This window comes from Scyliorhinus torazame, chromosome 16 (assembly GCF_047496885.1).
Source record: "Scyliorhinus torazame isolate Kashiwa2021f chromosome 16, sScyTor2.1, whole genome shotgun sequence".
NCBI classification, from domain to species: Eukaryota; Metazoa; Chordata; class Chondrichthyes; order Carcharhiniformes; family Scyliorhinidae; genus Scyliorhinus; species Scyliorhinus torazame.
In genome coordinates this window covers 68,810,016-68,830,756 of record NC_092722.1, presented here as the reverse complement: position 1 = coordinate 68,830,756, position 20,741 = coordinate 68,810,016, and the positions used below count along the sequence as shown (strand labels likewise).

At 53.7% G+C, this 20,741-nt stretch overlaps 1 protein-coding gene across 2 annotated transcripts in view; it reads right to left on the bottom strand.

Moving 5' to 3' along the window:
- Positions 1–20,741, bottom strand: part of trpv6 (transient receptor potential cation channel, subfamily V, member 6) — a 164,461-nt gene that overhangs the window by 52,956 nt on the left and 90,764 nt on the right. For both annotated transcript variants that reach the window (XM_072478605.1, XM_072478604.1), the window contains 2 exons: positions 11,065–11,141; positions 7,082–7,247 (listed from right to left, as the gene is read on the bottom strand). In XM_072478605.1, coding sequence (XP_072334706.1) covers positions 7,082–7,247; positions 11,065–11,141 — 243 coding nt within the window. The remainder of the gene's footprint in view (positions 1–7,081; positions 7,248–11,064; positions 11,142–20,741) is intronic.

Sequence of the window (20,741 nt, the reverse complement as noted above, 5' to 3'; positions counted from 1 at the left end):
GCAAGGGATCCCATACAGTCTCCTACCTCACTTACACCACTCCCTCTACATGGGATCCCATACAGCCTCCTACCTCCCTTACACCACTCACTCTGCATGGAATCCCACACAGTCTCCTACCTCCCTTACACCACTCACTCTGCATGGAATCCCACACAGTCTCCTACCTCCCTTACACCACTCACTCTGCATGGAATCCCATACAGTCTCCTACCTCCCTCACACCACTCACTCTGCATTGAGTCCCATACAGTCTCCTACCTCCCTTACACCACTCACTCTGCATGGGATCCCACACAGTCTCCTACCTCCCTTACACCACTCACTCTGCATGGAATCCCATACAGTCTCCTACCTCCCTCACACCATTCACTCTGCATGGGGTCCCACACAGTCTCCTACCTCCCTTACACCACTCACTCTGCATGGGATCCCATACAGTCTCCTACCTCCCGTACACCACTCACTCTGCAAGGGATCCCATACAGTCTCCTACCTCCCTCACACCACTCACTCTGTATGGGATCCCATACAGCCTCCTACCTACCTTACACCACTCACTCTGCATGGGATCCCATACAGTCTCCTACCTCCCTTACACCATTCACTCTGCATTGAGTCCCATACAGTCTCCTACCTCCCTTACACCATTCACTCTGTATGGGATCCCATACAGCCTCCTTCCTCCCTTACACCACTCACTCTGCATGGAATCCCATAGTCTCCTACGTCCCTCACACCACTCACTCTGCATTGAGTCCCATACAGTCTCCTACCTCCCTTACACCATTCACTCTGCATGGAATCCCACACAGTCTCCTACTTCCCTTACACCATTCACTCTGCATGGAATCCCACACAGTCTCCTACCTCCCTTACACCACTCACTCTGCATGGGGTCCCACACAGTCTCCTACCTCCCTCACACCACTCACTCTGCATGGGATCCCATACAGTCTCCTTCATTCCCTTACACCACTCACTCTGCATGGGATCCCATACAGTCTCCTTCATTCCCTTACACCACTCACTCTGCATGGAATCCCATACAGTCTCCTACCTCCCTCACACCACTCACTCTGCATGGAATCCCATACAGTCTCCTACCTCCCTCACACCACTCACTCTGCATGGGATCCCATACAGTCTCCTTCATTCCCTTACACCACTCACTCTGCATGGGGTCCCACACAGTCTCCTACCTCCCTCACACCACTCACTCTGCATGGGATCCCATACAGTCTCCTTCATTCCCTTACACCACTCACTCTGCATGGGGTCCCACACAGTCTCCTACCTCCCTTACACCACTCTCTCTGCATGGGATCCCATACAGTCTCCGACCTCCCTTACACCACTCACTCTGCATGGAGTCCCATACTGTCTCCTACCTCCCTTACACCACTCACTCTGCATGGGATCCCATACAGTCTCCTAACTTCCTTACACCACTCACTCTGCATGGAATCCCACACAGTCTCCTACCTCCCTCACACCACTCACTCTGCATGGGATCCCATACAGTCTCCTACCTGCCTCACACCACTCACTCTGCAAGGGATCCCATACAGTCTCCTACCTCACTTACACCACTCCCTCTACATGGGATCCCATACAGTCTCCTACCTCCCTCACAACACTCACTCTACATGGGATCCCATACAGTCTCCGACCTCCCTTACACCACTCACTCTGCATGGAGTCCCATACTGTCTCCTACCTCCCTTACACCACTCACTCTGCATGGGATCCCATACAGTCTCCTAACTTCCTTACACCACTCACTCTGCATGGAATCCCACACAGTCTCCTACCTCCCTCACACCACTCACTCTGCATGGGATCCCATACAGTCTCCTACCTGCCTCACACCACTCACTCTGCAAGGGATCCCATACAGTCTCCTACCTCACTTACACCACTCCCTCTACATGGGATCCCATACAGCCTCCTACCTCCCTTACACCACTCACTCTGCATGGAATCCCACACAGTCTCCTACCTCCCTCACACCACTCACTCTGCATTGAGTCCCATACAGTCTCCTACCTCCCTCACACCACTCACTCTGCATGGGATCCCAGACAGTCTCCTACCTCCCTTACACCACTCACTCTGCATGGAATCCCATAGTCTCCTACCTCCCTTACACCACTCACTCTGCATGGAATCCCATAGTCTCCTACCTCCCTCACACAACTCACTCTGCAATGAGTCCCATACAGTCTCCTACCTCCCTTACACCACTCACTCTGCATGGAGTCCCACACAGTCTCCTACCTCCCTTACACCATTCACTCTGCATGGAATCCCACACAGTCTCCTACCTCCCTTACACCATTCACTCTGCATGGAATCCCACACAGTCTCCTACCTCCCTTACACCACTCACTCTGCATGGGATCCCATACAGTCTCCTACCTCCCTTACACCATTAACTCTGCATGGAATCCCACACAGTCTCCTACCTCCCTTACACCACTCACTCTGCATGGGATCCCATACAGTCTCCTACCTCCCGTACACCACTCACTCTGCAAGGGATCCCATACAGTCTCCTACCTCCCTCACACCACTCACTCTGTATGGGATCCCATACAGCCTCCTACCTACCTTACACCACTCACTCTGCATGGGATCCCATACAGTCTCCTACCTCCCTTACACCATTCACTCTGCATTGAGTCCCATACAGTCTCCTACCTCCCTTACACCATTCACTCTGTATGGGATCCCATACAGCCTCCTTCCTCCCTTACACCACTCACTCTGCATGGAATCCCATAGTCTCCTACGTCCCTCACACCACTCACTCTGCATTGAGTCCCATACAGTCTCCTACCTCCCTTACACCATTCACTCTGCATGGAATCCCACACAGTCTCCTACTTCCCTTACACCATTCACTCTGCATGGAATCCCACACAGTCTCCTACCTCCCTTACACCACTCACTCTGCATGGAATCCCACACAGTCTCCTACCTCCCTTACACCACTCACTCTGCATGGAATCCCATACAGTCTCCTACCTCCCTCACACCACTCACTCTGCATGGAATCCCATACAGTCTCCTACCTCCCTCACACCACTCACTCTGCATGGGATCCCATACAGTCTCCTACCTCCCTCACACCACTCACTCTGCATGGAATCCCATACAGTCTCCTACCTCCCTCACACCACTCACTCTGCATGGAATCCCATACAGTCTCCTACCTCCCTCACACCACTCACTCTGCATGGGATCCCATACAGTCTCCTTCATTCCCTTACACCACTCACTCTGCATGGGGTCCCACACAGTCTCCTACCTCCCTCACACCACTCACTCTGCATGGGATCCCATACAGTCTCCTTCATTCCCTTACACCACTCACTCTGCATGGGGTCCCACACAGTCTCCTACCTCCCTTACACCACTCACTCTGCATGGAATCCCATACAGTCTCCTACCTCCCTCACACCACTCTCTCTGCATGGGATCCCATACAGTCTCCCACCTCCCTCACACCACTCACTCTACATGGGATCCCATACAGTCTCCTACCTCCCTTACACCACTCACTCTGCATGGGATCCCATACAGTCTCCGACCTCCCTTACACCACTCACTCTGCATGGAGTCCCATACTGTCTCCTACCTCACTTACACCACTCACTATGCATTGGATCCCATACAGTCTCCTACCTCCCTCACATCACTCACTCTGCATGGGATCCCATACAGGCTCCTACCTCCCATACACCACTCACTCTACATGGGATCCCACACAGTCTCCTACCTCCCTTACACCACTCACTCTGCATGGAATCCCATACAGTCTCCTACCTCCCTTACACCACTCACTCTGCATGGGATCCCAGACAGTCTCCTACCTCCCTTACACCACTCACTCTGTATGGAGTCCCATACAGTCTCCTACCTCACTTACACCACTCACTCTGCATTGAGTCCCATACAGTCTCCTACCTCCCTTACACCACTCACTCTGCATGGGATCCCAGACAGTCTCCTACCTCCCTTACACCACTCACTCTGTATGGAGTCCCATACAGTCTCCTACCTCACTTACACCACTCACTCTGCATTGAGTCCCATACAGTCTCCTACCTCCCTTACACGACTCACTCTGCATGGGATCCCATACAGTCTCCTACCTCCCTCGCACCACTCACTCTGCATGGGGTCCCATACAGTCTCCTACCTCCCTTACACCACTCACTCTGCATGGAATCCCATACAGTCTCCTACCTCCCTTACACCACTCACTCTGCATGGAGTCCCATACAGTCTCCTACCTCCCTCACACCACTCACTCTGCATGGAATCCCAGACAGTCTACTACCTCCCTTACACCACTCACTCTGCATGGGATCCCATACAGTCTCCTACCTCCCTTACACCGTTCACTCTGCATGGGATCCCTTACAGTCTCCTACCTCCCTTACACCACTCACTCTGCATGGGATCCCATATAGTCTCCTACCTCCCTTACACCGTTCACTCTGCATGGGATCCCAGACAGTTTCCTACCTCCCTTACACCATTCACTCTGCATGGGATCCCAGACAGTTTCCTACCTCCCTTACACCATTCACTCTGCATGGGATCCCAGACAGTCTCCTACCGCCCTTACACCACTCACTCTGCATGGAGTCCCGTACAGTCTCCTACCTCCCTTACACCACTCACTCTGCATGGGATCCCATACAGTCTCCTACCTCCCTTACACCACTCACTCTGCATGGAGTCCCGTACAGTCTCCTACCTCCCTTACACCACTCACTCTGCATGGGATCCCATATAGTCTCCTACCTCCCTTACACCACTCTCTCTGCATGGAGTCTCACACAGTCTCCTACCTCCCTTGCACCACTCACTCTGCATGGGATCCCAGACAGTCTCCTACCTCCCTCACACCGTTCACTTTGCATTGAGTTCCATACAGTCTCCTACCTCCCTTACACCACTCACTCTGCATGGGATCCTAGACAGTTTCCTACCTCCCTCACACCGTTCACTTTGCATTGAGTTCCATACAGTCTCCTACCTCCCTTACACCATTCACTCTGCATGGTGTCCCGTACAGTCTCCTACCTCCCTCACACCACTCACTCTGCATGGTGTCCCGTACAGTCTCCTACCTCCCTCACACCACTCACTCTGCATGGAGTCCCGTACAGTCTCCTACCTCCCTTACACCACTCACTCTGCATGGGATCCCATACAGTCTCCTACCTCCCTTACACCACTCACTCTGCATGGTGTCCCGTACAGTCTCCTACCTCCCTTACACCACTCACTCTGCATGGAATCCCATACAGTCTCCTACCTCCCTCACACCACTCACTCTGCATGGGATCCCATACAGTCTCCTACCTCCCTCACACCACTCACTCTGCATGGAGTCCCGTACAGTCTCCTACCTCCCTTACACCATTCACTCTGCATGGAGTCCCGTACAGTCTCCTACCTCCCTCACACCACTCACTCTGCATGGGATCCCATACAGTCTCCTACCTCCCTCACACCACTCACTCTGCATGGAGTCCCGTACAGTCTCCTACCTCCCTCACACCACTCACTCTGCATGGGGTCCCACACAGTCTCCTACCTCCCTCACACCACTCACTCTGCATGGAGTCCCGTACAGTCTCCTACCTCCCTTACACCACTCACTCTGCATGGTGTCCCGTACAGTCTCCTACCTCCCTCACACACTCTGCATGGAGTCCCACACAGTCTCCTACCTCCCTCACACCACTCACTCTGCATGGGATCCCATACAGTCTCCTACCTCCCTCACACCACTCACTCTGCATGGAATCCCATACAGTCTCCTACCTCCCTCACACCATTCACTCTGCATGGAGTCCCGTACAGTCTCCTACCTCCCTTACACCACTCACTCTGCATGGGATCCCATACAGTCTCCTACCTCCCTTACACCACTCACTCTGCATGGAGTCCCGTACAGTCTCCTACCTCCCTTACACCATTCACTCTGCATGGAGTCCCGTACAGTCTCCTACCTCCCTTACACCACTCACTCTGCATGGGATCCCAGACAGTTTCCTACCTCCCTTACACCATTCACTCTGCATGGGATCCCATACAGTCTCCTACCTCACTTACACCTCTCACTCTGCATGGTGACCCAGACAGTCTCCTACCTCCCTCACACCACTCACTCTGCATGGAGTCCCATACAATCTCCTACCTCCCTTACACCATTCACTCTGCATGGGATCCCATACAGTCTCCTACCTCACTTACACCTCTCACTCTGCATGGGATCCCATACAGTCTCCTACCTCCCTCACACCACTCACTCTGCATGGAGTCCCAGGCAGTCTCCTACCTCCCTTACACCACTCACTCTGCATGGAGTCCCGTACAGTCTCCTACCTCCCTCACACCACTCACTCTGCATGGGATCCCAGACAGTTTCCTATCTCCCTTACACCACTCACTCTGCATGGGATCCCAGACAGTCTCCTACCTCCTTTACACCATTCACTCTGCATGTGATCCCAGAAAGTCTTCTACCCCCCTTACACCATTCACTCTGCATGTGATCCCACACAGTCTCCTACCTCCCTTACACCACTCACTCTGCATGGAGTCCCATACAGTCTCCTACCTCCCTTACACCACTCACTCTGCATGGAGTCCCATACAGTCTCCTACCTCCCTCACACCATTCACTCTGCATGGGATCCCATACAGTCTCCTACCTCTCTTACACCACTCACTCTGCATGGGATCTCTTACTGTCTCCTACCTTCCTTACATATTCACTCTGCATGGGGTCCCATACAGTGTCCCCTGCCCACAATCTCTGTCTCTCTGCTCCTCTCCAGCCACACTCTCTCCATCCAACCTTGACCATCTCTCTCCCTCTCTCCATCCAACCTTCATCATCTCCCTCCCTCTCTCCACCCCCACTTTCCCTCCCACACCCTATCACCGCAGTCTTCCAGAAACACACACCATCTCTTGGGCCTACATCAAGCCACAGATCCTCAGCATCCAGTCTGAGGCCAAAGTCCTCTATTTCTCAAGGTTGTGAGCTCACCTTCTGAATCATGATGGTGAAAGGGCCCAGCATGGCAAAGCCTCTGGCAAAGTACATGACGTTACACCAGCCCAGAACCAGGGCCAGGGACATGGCAATGGCCTCTCCCTCCGAACTCGTCAACCGTAGCACCAAGATCACCAGCACGAGGCAGGCATAGCTAATACTGCGGAGAGAATGGGAGTGTGAGAGCGGGACAGCGGGACTCAGGGAGGAAGAGTCAGGGTGATGGTGAGAGAGAGAAAGAAATACAGAGAGAGAGAGAAAGACAGAGACAGATAGAGAGAAAGACAGAGAAGACAGAGAGAGAGAGAGAGACAGAGAGAGACAGAAGGACAGAGAGAGAGCGACAGAGAGAGAGGGAAAGGCAGAGAGAGAGAGAGAGAGAGAATGACAGAGAGAGAGAAAGGCAGAGAGAGACAGTGAGAGGGAAAGGCGGAGAGAGAGAGAGAAAGACAGTGAGACAGAGAGAGAGAACGACAGAGAGACAGAGACGGATATAGAGAGAGAGAGATAGAGAGGGAGACAAAGTCCGTGGCCAAGTATGCGCACGGCAGCGGCTGCGCCGTGCTTCATGGTGGCCGCCGCTCACGGACCCGGCCTGTGAAATAGTTCCCCCTTCGGCCGGCTCGCGCATCCCTCTGCACTGTCGCCGAACACGATTTTGGCGCCGGGATCGGAAAATCCAGCCCAATTGGCACTCGAGAGGCTGACAAGCTGCAGCCGCATATATCCTCCCCACACACACACACACTCATTCCAGCCAACAAGATGGCACTGGGGGGGCGGGGGGGGGGCATGGTGGCACAGTGGTTAGCACTGCTGCCTCACGGCGCCATGGACCTGGGTTCAGTCTCAGCCCCTGGTCACTGTCTGTATAGAATTTGCACATTCTCCCCGTGTCTGCGTGGGTCTGACCCCCACAACCCAAAAGGATGTGCAGGGTAGATGAATTGGCCAGGCTAAATTGCTCCTTAATTGGAAAAAAAATTGGGTCCTCTAAATTTATTAAACAAGAGATGGCCCTGGTTGCGCTGGAGCGTGCCTATCCCTTTGATGGTTCGTCTGCGGCACCTAGGGAGTGGCCTGGGGATGAGGGGGTGGGGGGAGAGACACTCATACGACCCGTGGCCCTACGTTCACAGTGCGCAGTCAGCAGCGTGCGCAGCTGCATGGCTGTCTTTCCGGCTGCAGCAATGGTGCTCCGTGCCTGTCCACCCCGATCCCACAGCCCACCTCCTGTGACCAGCAGGATTGGCCTCCAGTGCTGGAAAAAAGCATTTGACCTACACCGGGCAGCACGGGTCAGTAGACACCAATGCACCCCCCCCCCCCCCCGAGACACCCCCACGCGAGCATCCACCCCCAACTCTCCATGTGACCCCCAATCCTCCCTCCACCCTCCTCTCCCTTCAACTCCCCAACCCTCCCTTCACCCCCCCTCCAAACCCCCAACCCTCCCTCCACCCTCCTCTCCCTTCAACTCCCCAACCCTCCCTTCACCCCCCCTCCAAACCCCCAACCCTCCCTCCACCCTCCTCTCCCTTCAACTCCCCAACCCTCCCTTCACCCCCCCTCCAAACCCCGAACCCTTCCTTCACCCCCCCCCCCCCCCGCCCCCACCCCCACAACTGTGAACCACGCCCCCTCTCTGTTTCTCCTCAGGAAAAGCTCTCCCGCAATCACTGGGAGAGGGCTCAGACTGGTGCAAGGATGCCCGATTTAAGAATCATCACCTCCTTCGAGCAACAGGACATGTGACTGAGGACAGATTGGTCACCCACACGGAGGCTGGCGGACGCCGCAGAGGTGATGAACCAACAGGCTCCACACGGAGGACCTGTCAAACGTGAGTTGTTATTGCCTTACTGACTGATGGTGGGTGGGGAAGGTAGCGATGATGGACCAGGCCATGTCCTAAGTGAAGCGGGCGGGTCTGAGGGCTATCCTGCCCCTCCGGACTTGCTGGATCTTCGCCGATGCTGCCTATCCTGCAGCCTCCGGCTGTCCTTCGGTTCCTCCCTGGGCTTGTTGTCCAGCCCCTGCTGGTCCAGCACCGCCTCATCATCCTCGTCCTCCTCCTCGGAGGTGGCCACATGCTTCTCATCACTAACCTCCATTTCGTCACCCCATTGCTGTGTGATGTTGCGGAGGACACAGCAAACTCACACAAAGCGGACGACCCTCTGGAGGGTGTACTGCAGGACACCACCGGAGCAGTTGAGGCATTGGAACCACATCCTGAGGAGTCCGATGCACTGCTCAATGGCAGCCCGGATGGCCACATGGCCCTCGTTGTACGGGGGCTCCGCTTTGGTCTCTGGCCTCCACACTGGCTCATCATTAGCCAGGTACTCAGCGGATATCCCTTATCCCCCAAGAGCCCACCGGGCATCCTGGGGTGGTCCTCGAAGAGGCTGGGGTGACCGACTGCACCAGCATGTAGCTGTCGTACACACTGCCTGGGAAGCGTACAGATGCATGCATGATCTTCATGTGCTGGGAGTGGAATCTCTTTCTGTTATCGCAGGGCACTCCCAGATGGCCCGTTGAGCACAGGGCAACATGCGCGCCTCTCTCTCTCATGGGCTATTACCCCCTGGACTTGGGACATCCCGGTGATGGCGGAGAAACCTGCTGCCTGGGCAACTTGCTGGGCTTGGTCCATGGCAAAGATGATATAGTTTTCCACCTGGGTCCACAGGGCATCCGTGACCTGTCGATGCACCTGTGGACAGTGGCCTGTGAGATACCATACAGGTCCCTGCTTGAGTCCTGGAATGATCCTGAGGTGTAAAGGTTCAGAGCTGCAGTGACCTTGGCGGCACCGGGAGCGGGTGTCCTCCTCCACGTGGTGGCAAGTCCACGAGGACACGGCACAGGTGCCGCAGTGTCTCTTTGTTGAGACAGAGCCTCCTGCGGCACACGCCGATCATCATTTGTTCGAATGACCAGCGGCGCCTGTACACCCTGGACCGTCGCGGGACTCCCCCTCTGGGTCCTTAACTGGCCTGATGGGCGGCGGGTCCTCAGGGTACGGGCACATGGGCCGCCGCCTCGAGCATCTGCAGACGCTGCTGCTGCCGTCTGCAGCGTCTGGCCGCCTGGCCTCGCAGCAGCTCCACTAGGGCAACTTCTGCAGGCTCTAAAATCCTTGCCACAGCGTTCAATAGCTGGCTCCCAACCCGGGACCCTCCATTCCCCCATTGATCAGCCCCCCCCCTCACCCCCCTCTCCTGGAACACTCCGACCATGCACTCCGGCCGCAGCGATTCCCCCCCCCCCCCCCCCCTCACTCGACCCCAGACTCTGTACCCCGGACACCCGCTCACAACATCACCTGCACTGGGTGCTGGTCCTCTCCCTCACCCACCCTCCAGCTGTGGACCTGTCCCCGGAGCTGTGTCCCATCCGATGTGTGTTCGGATGTTGGCTGCTGCCTGTGTGGTGTTGCCTCCTGCAGTGTTCAGGTACACTGTCCAGGCAACAAGGTGTGATTGGAATGCTAGGCAATGGCTCCCACATGCTAAGTGGCCCGCCCACCCACAGGCCATCGCATAAGGGTAGGCTCCCGTTAATTGTTTGGAAGTCGGGCTTATGTGGTGATAATTGGTTTCTCGCCACGCTACGGCGAGATCCCGATTTCCCCGACGGGAGCGGGCCGGTTGCATCGCAAACTGTTTAGCGCCTGGCGCAGTTCTGGTTTTCAGCCCCTCCCGCTGTTCACCGGCCTCGTTTCGCTCGGGTGAGAGGGCGACGAGGCCAGAGAATCATGCCCAGAGAGTGAGAGAGAGAGGAAGTGAGACAGAGAAAGCGAGAGACACAGGGACAGTCAGAGAGAGAGAGAAACAGAGAGGGAGAGAGAGAGAGAGACAGAGAGAGAGAGAAGAGTTAGACAGACAGCGATACAGAGAGGGAGCAAGAGAAAGGGAGACAGAGACACAGAAGGAGAGGGAGAGAAAGATCAGGGCGCGGGTACTCACATGATTATGTGAAATGGACCTCCAAGGACTGTCTTCCCAAAGTATCGCTTAGCTCCGAATCGCAGGATATCCGGGATCTAAACAGAGGGATTGGGGAGAGGAGTAAACACATTTCATAATAAATCAGCAGCCAACAAGCAGATGGGTAGCTGAGTGACAGAGTGAGGGAGCAGGATTAACACCAGCAGAGAAACAGTCAGTAACACAGGGTGCTGGAGGAGAGGGGTTATTGAGTGACAGTGTGAGGGAGCTGGATTAACATCAGCAGAGATACAGTCAGTAACACAGGGTGCTGGGAAGAGGGGTTACTGAGTGACAGTGTGAGGGAGCGGGATTAACATCAGTACAGATACAGTCAGTGACACAGGGTGCTGGGGGAGAGGGGTTACTGAGTGACAGTGTGAGGGAGCTGGATTAACATCAGCAGATATGCAGTCAGTAACACAGGGTGCTGGGGGAGAGGGGTTACTGAGTGTCAGTGTGAGGGAGCTGGGTTAACATCAGCAGAGATACAGTCAGTAACACAGGGTGCTGGGGGAGAGGGGTTACTGAGTGTCAGTGTGAGGGAGCTGGATTAACATCAGCAGAGATACAGTCAGTAACACAGTGTGCTGGGGGAGAGGGGTTTCTGAGTGACTGAGGGAGCTGGATTAACATCAGCAGAGATACAGTCAGTAACACAGGGTGCTGGGAAGAGGGGTTACTGAGTGACAGAGTGAGGGAGCTGGATTAACATCAGTACAGATACAGTCAGTAACACAGGGTGCTGGGGGAGAGGGGTTACTGAGTGGCAGTGTGAGGGAGCTAGATTAACATCAGCAGAGATACAGTCAGTAACACAGGGTGATGGGAAGAGGGTTTACTGAGTGACAGTCTGAGGGAGCTGGATTAACATCAGCAGAGAGACAGTCAGTAACACAGTGTACTGGGGAGAGGGGTTACTGAGTGACTGAGGGAGCTGGATTAACATCAGTGGAGGTACAGTCAGTAACACAGGGTGTTAGTGGAGAGGGGTTACTGAGTGACAGAGTGAGGGAGCTGGATTAACATCAATAGAGATACAGTCAGTAACACAGGGTGCTGGGGAGAGGGGTTACTGGGTGACAGTGTGAGGGAGCTGGATTAACATCAGCAGAGAGACAGTCAGTAACACAGTGTACTGGGGAGAGGGGTTACTGAGTGACTGAAGGAGCTGGATTAACATCTGTGGAGGTACAGTCAGTAACACAGGGTGTTAGTGGAGAGGGGTTACTGAGTGACAGAGTGAGGGAGCTGGATTAACACCAATAGAGATACAGTCAGTAACACAGGGTGCTGGGGAGAGGGGTTACTGGGTGACAGTGTGAGGGAGCTGGATTAACATCAGCAGAGATACAGTCAGTAACACAGGGTGCTGGGGGAGAGGGGTTACTGAGTGTCAGTGTGAGGGAGCTGGATTAACATCAGTAGAGATACAGTCAGTAACACAGTGTGCTGGGGGAGAGGGGTTACTGAGTGACTGTGAGGGAGCTGGATTAACATCAGCAGAGATACAGTCAGTAACGCAGTGTGCTGGGTGAAAGGGGTTATTGAGTGTCAGTGTGAGGGAGCTGGATTAACATCAGTAGAGATACAGTCAGTAACACAGGGTGCTGGGGGAGAGGGGTTACTGAGTGACAGTCTGAGGGAGCTGGATTAACATCAGCAGAGAGACAGTCAGTAACACAGTGTACTGGGGAGAGGGGTTACTGAGTGACTGAGGGAGCTGGATTAACATCAGTGGAGGTACAGTCAGTAACACAGGGTGTTAGTGGAGAGGGGTTACTGAGTGACAGAGTGAGGGAGCTGGATTAACATCAATAGAGATACAGTCAGTAACACAGGGTGCTGGGGAGAGGGGTTACTGGGTGACAGTGTGAGGGAGCTGGATTAACATCAGCAGAGAGACAGTCAGTAACACAGTGTACTGGGGAGAGGGGTTACTGAGTGACTGAAGGAGCTGGATTAACATCTGTGGAGGTACAGTCAGTAACACAGGGTGTTAGTGGAGAGGGGTTACTGAGTGACAGAGTGAGGGAGCTGGATTAACATCAATAGAGATACAGTTAGTAACACAGGGTGCTGGGGAGAGGGGTTACTGGGTGACAGTGTGAGGGAGCTGGATTAACATCAGCAGAGATACAGTCAGTAACACAGGGTGCTGGGGGAGAGGGGTTACTGAGTGTCAGTGTGAGGGAGCTGGATTAACATCAGTAGAGATACAGTCAGTAACACAGTGTGCTGGGGGAGAGGGGTTACTGAGTGACTGTGAGGGAGCTGGATTAACATCAGCAGAGATACAGTCAGTAACGCAGTGTGCTGGGTGAAAGGGGTTATTGAGTGTCAGTGTGAGGGAGCTGGATTAACATCAGTAGAGATACAGTCAGTAACACAGGGTGCTGGGGGAGAGAGGTTACTGAGTGACAGTGTGAGGGAGCTGGATTAACACCAGTAGAGATACAGTCAGTAACACAGGGTGCTGGGGGAGAGAGGTTACAGAGTGACAGTGTGAGGGAGCTGGATTAACATCATTTGAGATACAGTCAGTTGTCATGATATGCAGACACGCAACCAATGGGTCATCAGAACAGGACACAACCAATGGGTAATCAGGACATCCAGACGTGGCATTACCACAAGGGGGCATGACACAACCACTATAAAAAGGACAAGGCACGCAGGCTCTGCCTCTCCACCAGCAGAAATCTAGAGAGCTAGAAAGGGTTGATTAACAGCAACATCACACCCTAGCATGTGGTCTAGCAAGCGTGAATAGTTAGCAGAGTAGACTGAGTTACTAGAGTCAGATTAGCAGAGTGTAGAACTCATTTAGGAGCATTGTTAATCGCTCAATAAATACGTTGAACGTATCTCAGAGTCTGGAGCATCCTTCAGCAAAGCCTACATCAAGTAGCAGCTTATGTTGCTCGAAGTAACATAACACAACATGGTAGAGGAGTGACTGCTCAATCTCCCTAGTTCAACTCAGTAAGGTCAGAGACAACCAGCTACCGAATCCAGGCAAGATTCAAGGTCCTCATCAACTCAGGACCACCGGTAATCTTAGTGCTAACTGGCGTTCATTCAGACAAAAATTCCAACTATACGTGGAAGCATCCGACCTGAATGGCGCGACCGATGCTCGGAAGATAGCTCTTCTCCTGACCACTGCGGGTGACCATGTGACAGAGATCTTCAACTCCTTTCAATACACAGAAGGGCAGGACAAAACGAAATACCAAACCATCCTGTAAAAATTCGACAGCCAATACGAGGTGGACACGAACAAAATATTTGAGCGCCACATCTTTAAGCAGAGGATGCAAGGTAAAGATGAATCCTTCAATAGTTATCTAATTAACCTTAGACTGCTAGCGCAATCCTGCAACTTCGGTGACATAACTGAATCCATGATCAGAGACCAAATCGTTTTTGGAGTCCACTCTGATCCTCTGCGAGAGCAATTGCTGAAAATCAAGCAAATGACCTTAAAAGTCGCTACTGAAACGTGCACTGTGAATGAGCATTCAAAAAATCGCTACTCACAATACAAAAATGCTGAGAGTGAAAAACAAGCCTCCCACAGGGTGGAGTGTGTTCAGGCCATCTCCCGGACGCAGCGCCTCCACATCTCCGACGGCAGCCATTTTGACCGCTCCTCCCGGGGCCCGGCGCATGCGCAATACGACCGGGAGTACGAGGCGGCCAAGAACCGCACTGCGCAGGTGCAAACAGCCGAGAGCCGCACCACGCATGCGCAACGACGCACTGAGTGTCATGACGCCGACGTTGTGATGTGTGCAAACTGTGGCACCGCCCACTTTAGAAAAAAGTGCCCCGCAAGAGGCAAACACTGTTTACACTGTGGGAAACTTGACCACTATGCAGCCCTGTGCAGACCTGCATCACCAGTCAGGAGTCAGCGACCACAATTCAGGCAGGATCGCATCAGGAGTGTGCAACACCGAACGCATGTCTCTGATCGACGTAGTGCTCCAGATCCAGACGATGACTACCTGGATAACACACACCGAGTAGGCATCATCATGAAGTGCGAATACGCCACACCGGGCACATCGCAAGTCCGGTCAATCCTTGCCATGGATTCCGAGGACGAATGGAACACAGTAATGGATGTCAACCAATGCCCCATCCAGTTCAAACTGGACATGGGTGCCTCTGCCAACCTGATCTCGCATTTGGACTTCACGAGAATCAAGAAGGCTCCCAAAATCCTACCAGCGACCTGCAAACTCCAGGACTACAATGGCAACGCAATTAAGGCACTGGGGTCCTGCCATCTGACAGTGTCCAACAGACACATAGAGACAAGCCTACGCTTCGAGGTTGTTCAACCAGACAGGGGGTCCCTTCGAGGTGCGCACGCCTGCAAGCAACTGAACCTCATCCAAAGGGTCTACACCGTGACACCGTCCCATCCGGATCTTCATGCCAGCATCGACGACATCCTGACCCAGTACCCAGATGTCTTCAGCGGGATGGGCACACCTCCGTACGAGTACAAGATTCTACTGCGGCCTGACGCCAAACCAGTGGTCCACGCACCACGAAGAATCCCTGCTCCACTGAGGGAGCGACTGAAAGCAGAGCTCACAAGCCTACAAAAGAAACGGCCTTCAGGACGCGCGACAACGCAGAATCGCCGAGCAGAAGCTTATAGCCAAATTCCGCACACATGAGTGCGGCCTCAACTGGGACCTGGGATTCATGTCGCATTACATTCACCCCCCACCATCTGGCCTGTGAAATCCTACTAACTGTCCTGGCTTGACACAATTCACACCCCTTTAACCTGGGGTTACCCCATCTCTGGATCTGTAAAGATTTAATCACCTGCTAATGCTCGCATTCCAAGCATTGTCTGGCATCTTTGAATCTGTCTATATATATGTTTCTGGAACATACTTCTTCATTCACCTGAGGAAGGAGCAGTGCTCCGAAAGCTAGTGACATTGAAACAAACCTGTTGGACTTTAACCTGGTGTTGTAAAACTTCTTACTATGCTCACCCCAGTCCAACGCCGGCATCTCCACATCATGGCTACAAAAGAAAGGCATCATCTCCAAGGTCACTGAACCAACCGACTGGGTCAGCTCGATGGTGTGCGTAAAAGAGCCTTCGGGGGACCTATGCATCTGCATCGACCCCAAGGATCGAAACAAAAACATTGTGCGGGAACATTACCCCATCCCAAAAAGGGAAGAAATCACGAGCGAGATGGCACACGTGCACTTCTTCACAAAACTGGACGCATCCCAAGGATTTTGGCAAATTCAACTTGTAGAATCCAGCAGAAGGCTCTGCACCTTCAACATGCCTTTTGGCAGATTCTGCTACAACCGAATGCCATTTGGCATCATTTCGGCATCAGAGATATTCCATCGCATCATGGAACAGATGATGAAAGGAATAGAAGGGGTTTGTGTCTACGTTGACGATATCATAATCTGGTCTTCAACTCCGGAGGGACATGTGTTGTGGCTAAAGAGGGTATTCCGACGCATACATGAACATGGCCTCAAGCTAAGCAAAGCCAAGTGCTGTTTTGGGACATCCACGCTGAAGTTCCTGGGTGGTCAGATATCGAAACACGGTGTACGCCATCGAGGCAATGAAAGTCCCCGAGGACAAGAAAGCAGAACTGAGCTTCCTTGCCGTGGTAAACCTCCTAGGCAAATTCATCCCGAATTTGGCCACACATACAACGGCCCTCAGAAAACTGATCAAGAAATCAACCACCTTCGAGTGCAAGACGGAACACCAGACAAGCTCATCACTGCACCTGTCCTTGCATTCTTTGACCCAGACCGGGAAACTAAGTTATCAACTGATGCGAGTCAGGATGGCATTGGGGCGATGCTGCTACAAAAAAAATGACACATCATCATGGGTCCCAGCATATGCGTCACGGGCAATGACACTGACTGAGACCATGCTACTATACTAGACGGGCTTGAGGTTCATAAGGAGGAGGTGTTAGCAATTCTGGAAAGTGTGAAAATAGATAAGTCCCCTGGGCCGGATGGGATTTATCCTAGGATTCTCTTGGAAGCTAGGGAGGAGATTGCTGAGCCTTTGGCTTTGATCTTTAAGTCATCTTTGTCTACAGGAATAGTGCCAGAAGACTGGAGGATACCAAATGTTGTCCCCTTGTTCAAGAAGGGGAGTAGAGACAACCCCGGTAACGATAGACCAGTGAGCCTTACTTCTGTTGTGGGCAAAGTCTTGGAAAGGTTTATAAGAGATAGGATGTATAATCAGCTGGAAAGGAATCATTTGATTAGAGATAGTCAACACGGTTTTATGAAGGGTAGGTCGTGCCTCACAGACCTTATTGAGTTCTTTGAGAAGGTGACCAAACAGGTGGATGAGGGTGTAGCGCACAAAGACTCCGTGAGACAAATAGAGTGAAGTCGATGAGGCTTTATTAAGCGTGTCTGTTCCCCCGCAGCTCGATAGTAGAATGGTCTGCGGGGGAGGACTCCGGCTTCTTATACTCCGCCTTCAGGGCGGAGCTAGAGGTCAACGGCCAACCAGGACCCGGGATCTGTCAGCCAATGACATTAGGGCTTCCAGTCCCACATGACCCCTAATACATACTACCACATTCACCCCTTGTCAAAAATGAACCAGGGCTTCGCATGGTGGTAAGGGTTTACAGGGCTGGTCCTGGGAGGAAAACATTCATATGGCAATACAGTATGTACAATTTTGTCCTGTTTCAACTATTTACAGAAGGTATCGGGAGAAGGTATAGGGAGAAAAGCAAAATGTTCTTGTGAAAAGTCCATATATTGATTTAGATCGACGCCACGAGTCGGTCGGGCGGTCTGGTCGTCCGTGTCGATCGCCTCGGCCCCGGTGGTGGTGGTGGTGCTTGTACCGGTGTTGTCGTCTCCGGGAGCCTTACGGTTTCAGCTTGGGCTTTATTCTTGGTCGGGCCTGAGGGGAGGGGAACCGATCCTCCTGGGAAGGGGGCGGTCGCGGGGTGCGGCGGTGGCAGGAAGGGGGGGGGTTGGGTGAATGGTGTCGGGGGGGTGTGTGTGCTGCCGGCGGGCGCCAGATCCCGCAGGGAGACCGTGTCCTGTCGGCCGTCGGGGTACTCCACATAAGCGTACTGCGGGTTCGCGTGGAGGAGGTGAACCCTTTCGACCAACAGGTCCGCCTTGTGTGCCCGCACATGCTTTCGGAGCAAGATGGGTCCTGGGGCCGCCAGCCAGGTCGGCAGCGACGTTCCAGAGGAGGACCTCCTAGGGAAGACAAGGAGACGCTCATGAGGCGTTTGATTAGTGCTCGTACATAATAGCGACCGGATGGAGTGGAGAGCGTCCGGGAGGACCTCCTGCCACCGTGAAACTGGGAGGTCCCTGGACCGTAGGGCCAGTAGGACGGTCTTCCAGACCGTGCCGTTCTCCCTCTCTACTTGCCCGTTCCCCCGGGGGTTGTAGCTGGTCGTCCTGCTTGAGGCTATGCCCTTGCTGAGCAGGAACTGGCGCAGCTTGTCACTCATGAAAGAGGACCCCCTGTCGCTGTGGACGTATGCGGGGCAACCGAACAGTGTGAAGATGGTGTTCAGGGCTTTAATGACTGTGGTCGCGGTCATGTCAGAGCAGGGAATGGCGAATGGGAAGCGGGAGTATTCGTCCACCACATTAAGGAAGTATGTGTTGCGGTCGGTGGAGGGGAGGGGCCCTTTGAAATCCAGACTAAGGCGTTCAAAGGGGCGGGAAGCCTTAATCAGGTGCGCACCATCCGGCCTGAAAAAATGCGGTTTGCATTCCGCGCAGATGTGGCAGTCCCTTGTGACTGTACGGACCTCCTCTAAAGAGTATGGGAGGTTGCGGGACTTGATAAAGTGGAAAAACCGAGTGACCCCCGGGTGGCAGAGGTCCTCGTGGAGGGTTTGGAGGCGGTTAATTTGTGCGTTGGCACATGTGCCGCGGGATAGGGCATCGGACGGCTCGTTCAGCTTTCCGGGACGATACAAGATCTCGTAGTTGAAGGTGGAGAGCTCGATCCTCCACCTTAAGATCTTGTCGTTTTTGATTTTGCCCCGCAGTGCATTATCGAACATGAAGGCTACCGACCGTTGGTCGGTGAGGAGAGTGAATCTCCTGCCGGCCAGGTAATGCCTCCAATGTCGCACAGCTTCCACTATGGCTTGGGCTTCCTTTTCCACTGAGGAGTGGCGGATTTGTGAAGCGTGGAGGGTTCGGGAGAAAAAGGCCACGGGTCTGCCCGCTTGGTTAAGGGTGGCCGCTAGAGCTACGTCGGAGGCGTCGCTCTCGACCTGGAAGGGGAGGGACTCGTCGATGGAGCGCATCGTGGCCTTTGCGATATCCGCTTTGATGCGGCTGAAGGCCTGGCAAGCCTCTGTCGACAGAGGGAAGGTCGTGGTCTGTATTGGGGGCGGGCCTTGTGTGCGTACTGGGGGACCCACTGGGCGTTGTATGAAAAAAACCCCAGGCAGCGTTTCAGGGCTTTTGAGCAGTGCGGGAGGGGAAATTCCATGAGGGCGCGCATACGTTCGGGGTCGGGGCCTATTATCCCATTGCGCACTACGGAGCCCAGAATGGCTAGCCGGTTTGTGCTAAAAACGCACTTGTCCTCGTTGTACGTGAGGTTCAAGGCTTTGGCGGTCTGGAGGAATTTTTGGAGGTTGGCGTCGTGGTCCTGCTGGTCATGGCCGCAGATGGTTACATTGTCGAGATACGGGAACGTGGCCCGCAACCCATGTTGATCAACCATTCGGTCCATCTCCCGTTGGAAGACCGAGACCCCGTTTGTGACACCAAATGGGACTCTTAGGAAATGGTATAATCGCCCGTCTGCCTCGAAGGCTGTGAACTTGCGGTCACTTGGGCGGATGGGGAGCTGATGGTAGGCGGACTTGAGGTCCACGGTGGAGAAGACTGTATATTGGGCAATCCGATTGACCATGTCGGATATGCGGGGGAGAGGGTACGTGTCTAGTTGTGTGTACCTGTTGATGGTCTGGCTATAGTCTATGACCATCCTTTGTTTCTCCCCTGTCTTCACTACTACCAACTGTGCTCTCCAGGGACTATTGCTGGCCTGGATTATGCCTTCCTTTAGTAGCCGCTGGACTTCGGACCGAATGAAGGTCCGGTCCTGGGCGCTGTACCGTCTGCTCCTAGTGGCGACGGGTTTGCAATCCGGGGTGAGGTTCGCAAACAAGGACGGGGGTTGCACCTTGAGGGTAGCGAGGCCGCAGATAGTGAGTGGGGGTATTGGGCCGCCGAATTTGAACGTAAGGCTCTGTAGATTGCACTGGAAATCTAATCCCAGTAATGTGGGGGCGCAGAGTTGGGGAAGGACGTGTAGTTTGTAGTTTTTGAACTCCCTCCCCTGCACCGTTAGGGTAACTATGCAGAAACCTTGGATCTGTACGGAGTGGGATCCTGCAGCTAGGGAAATCTTTTGTGCGCTGGGATAGGTGGTCAAGGAACAGCGTCTTACCGTGTCGGGGTGGATAAAGCTCTCCGTGCTCCCGGAGTCGACTAGGCATGGTGTCTCGTGCCCGTTTACTAGCACCGTTGTCGTCGTCGTCTGGAGTGTCCGGGGCCGAGCTTGATCGAGCGTAATTGAAGCGAGACGTGGTTGTAGTAGTGGAGCG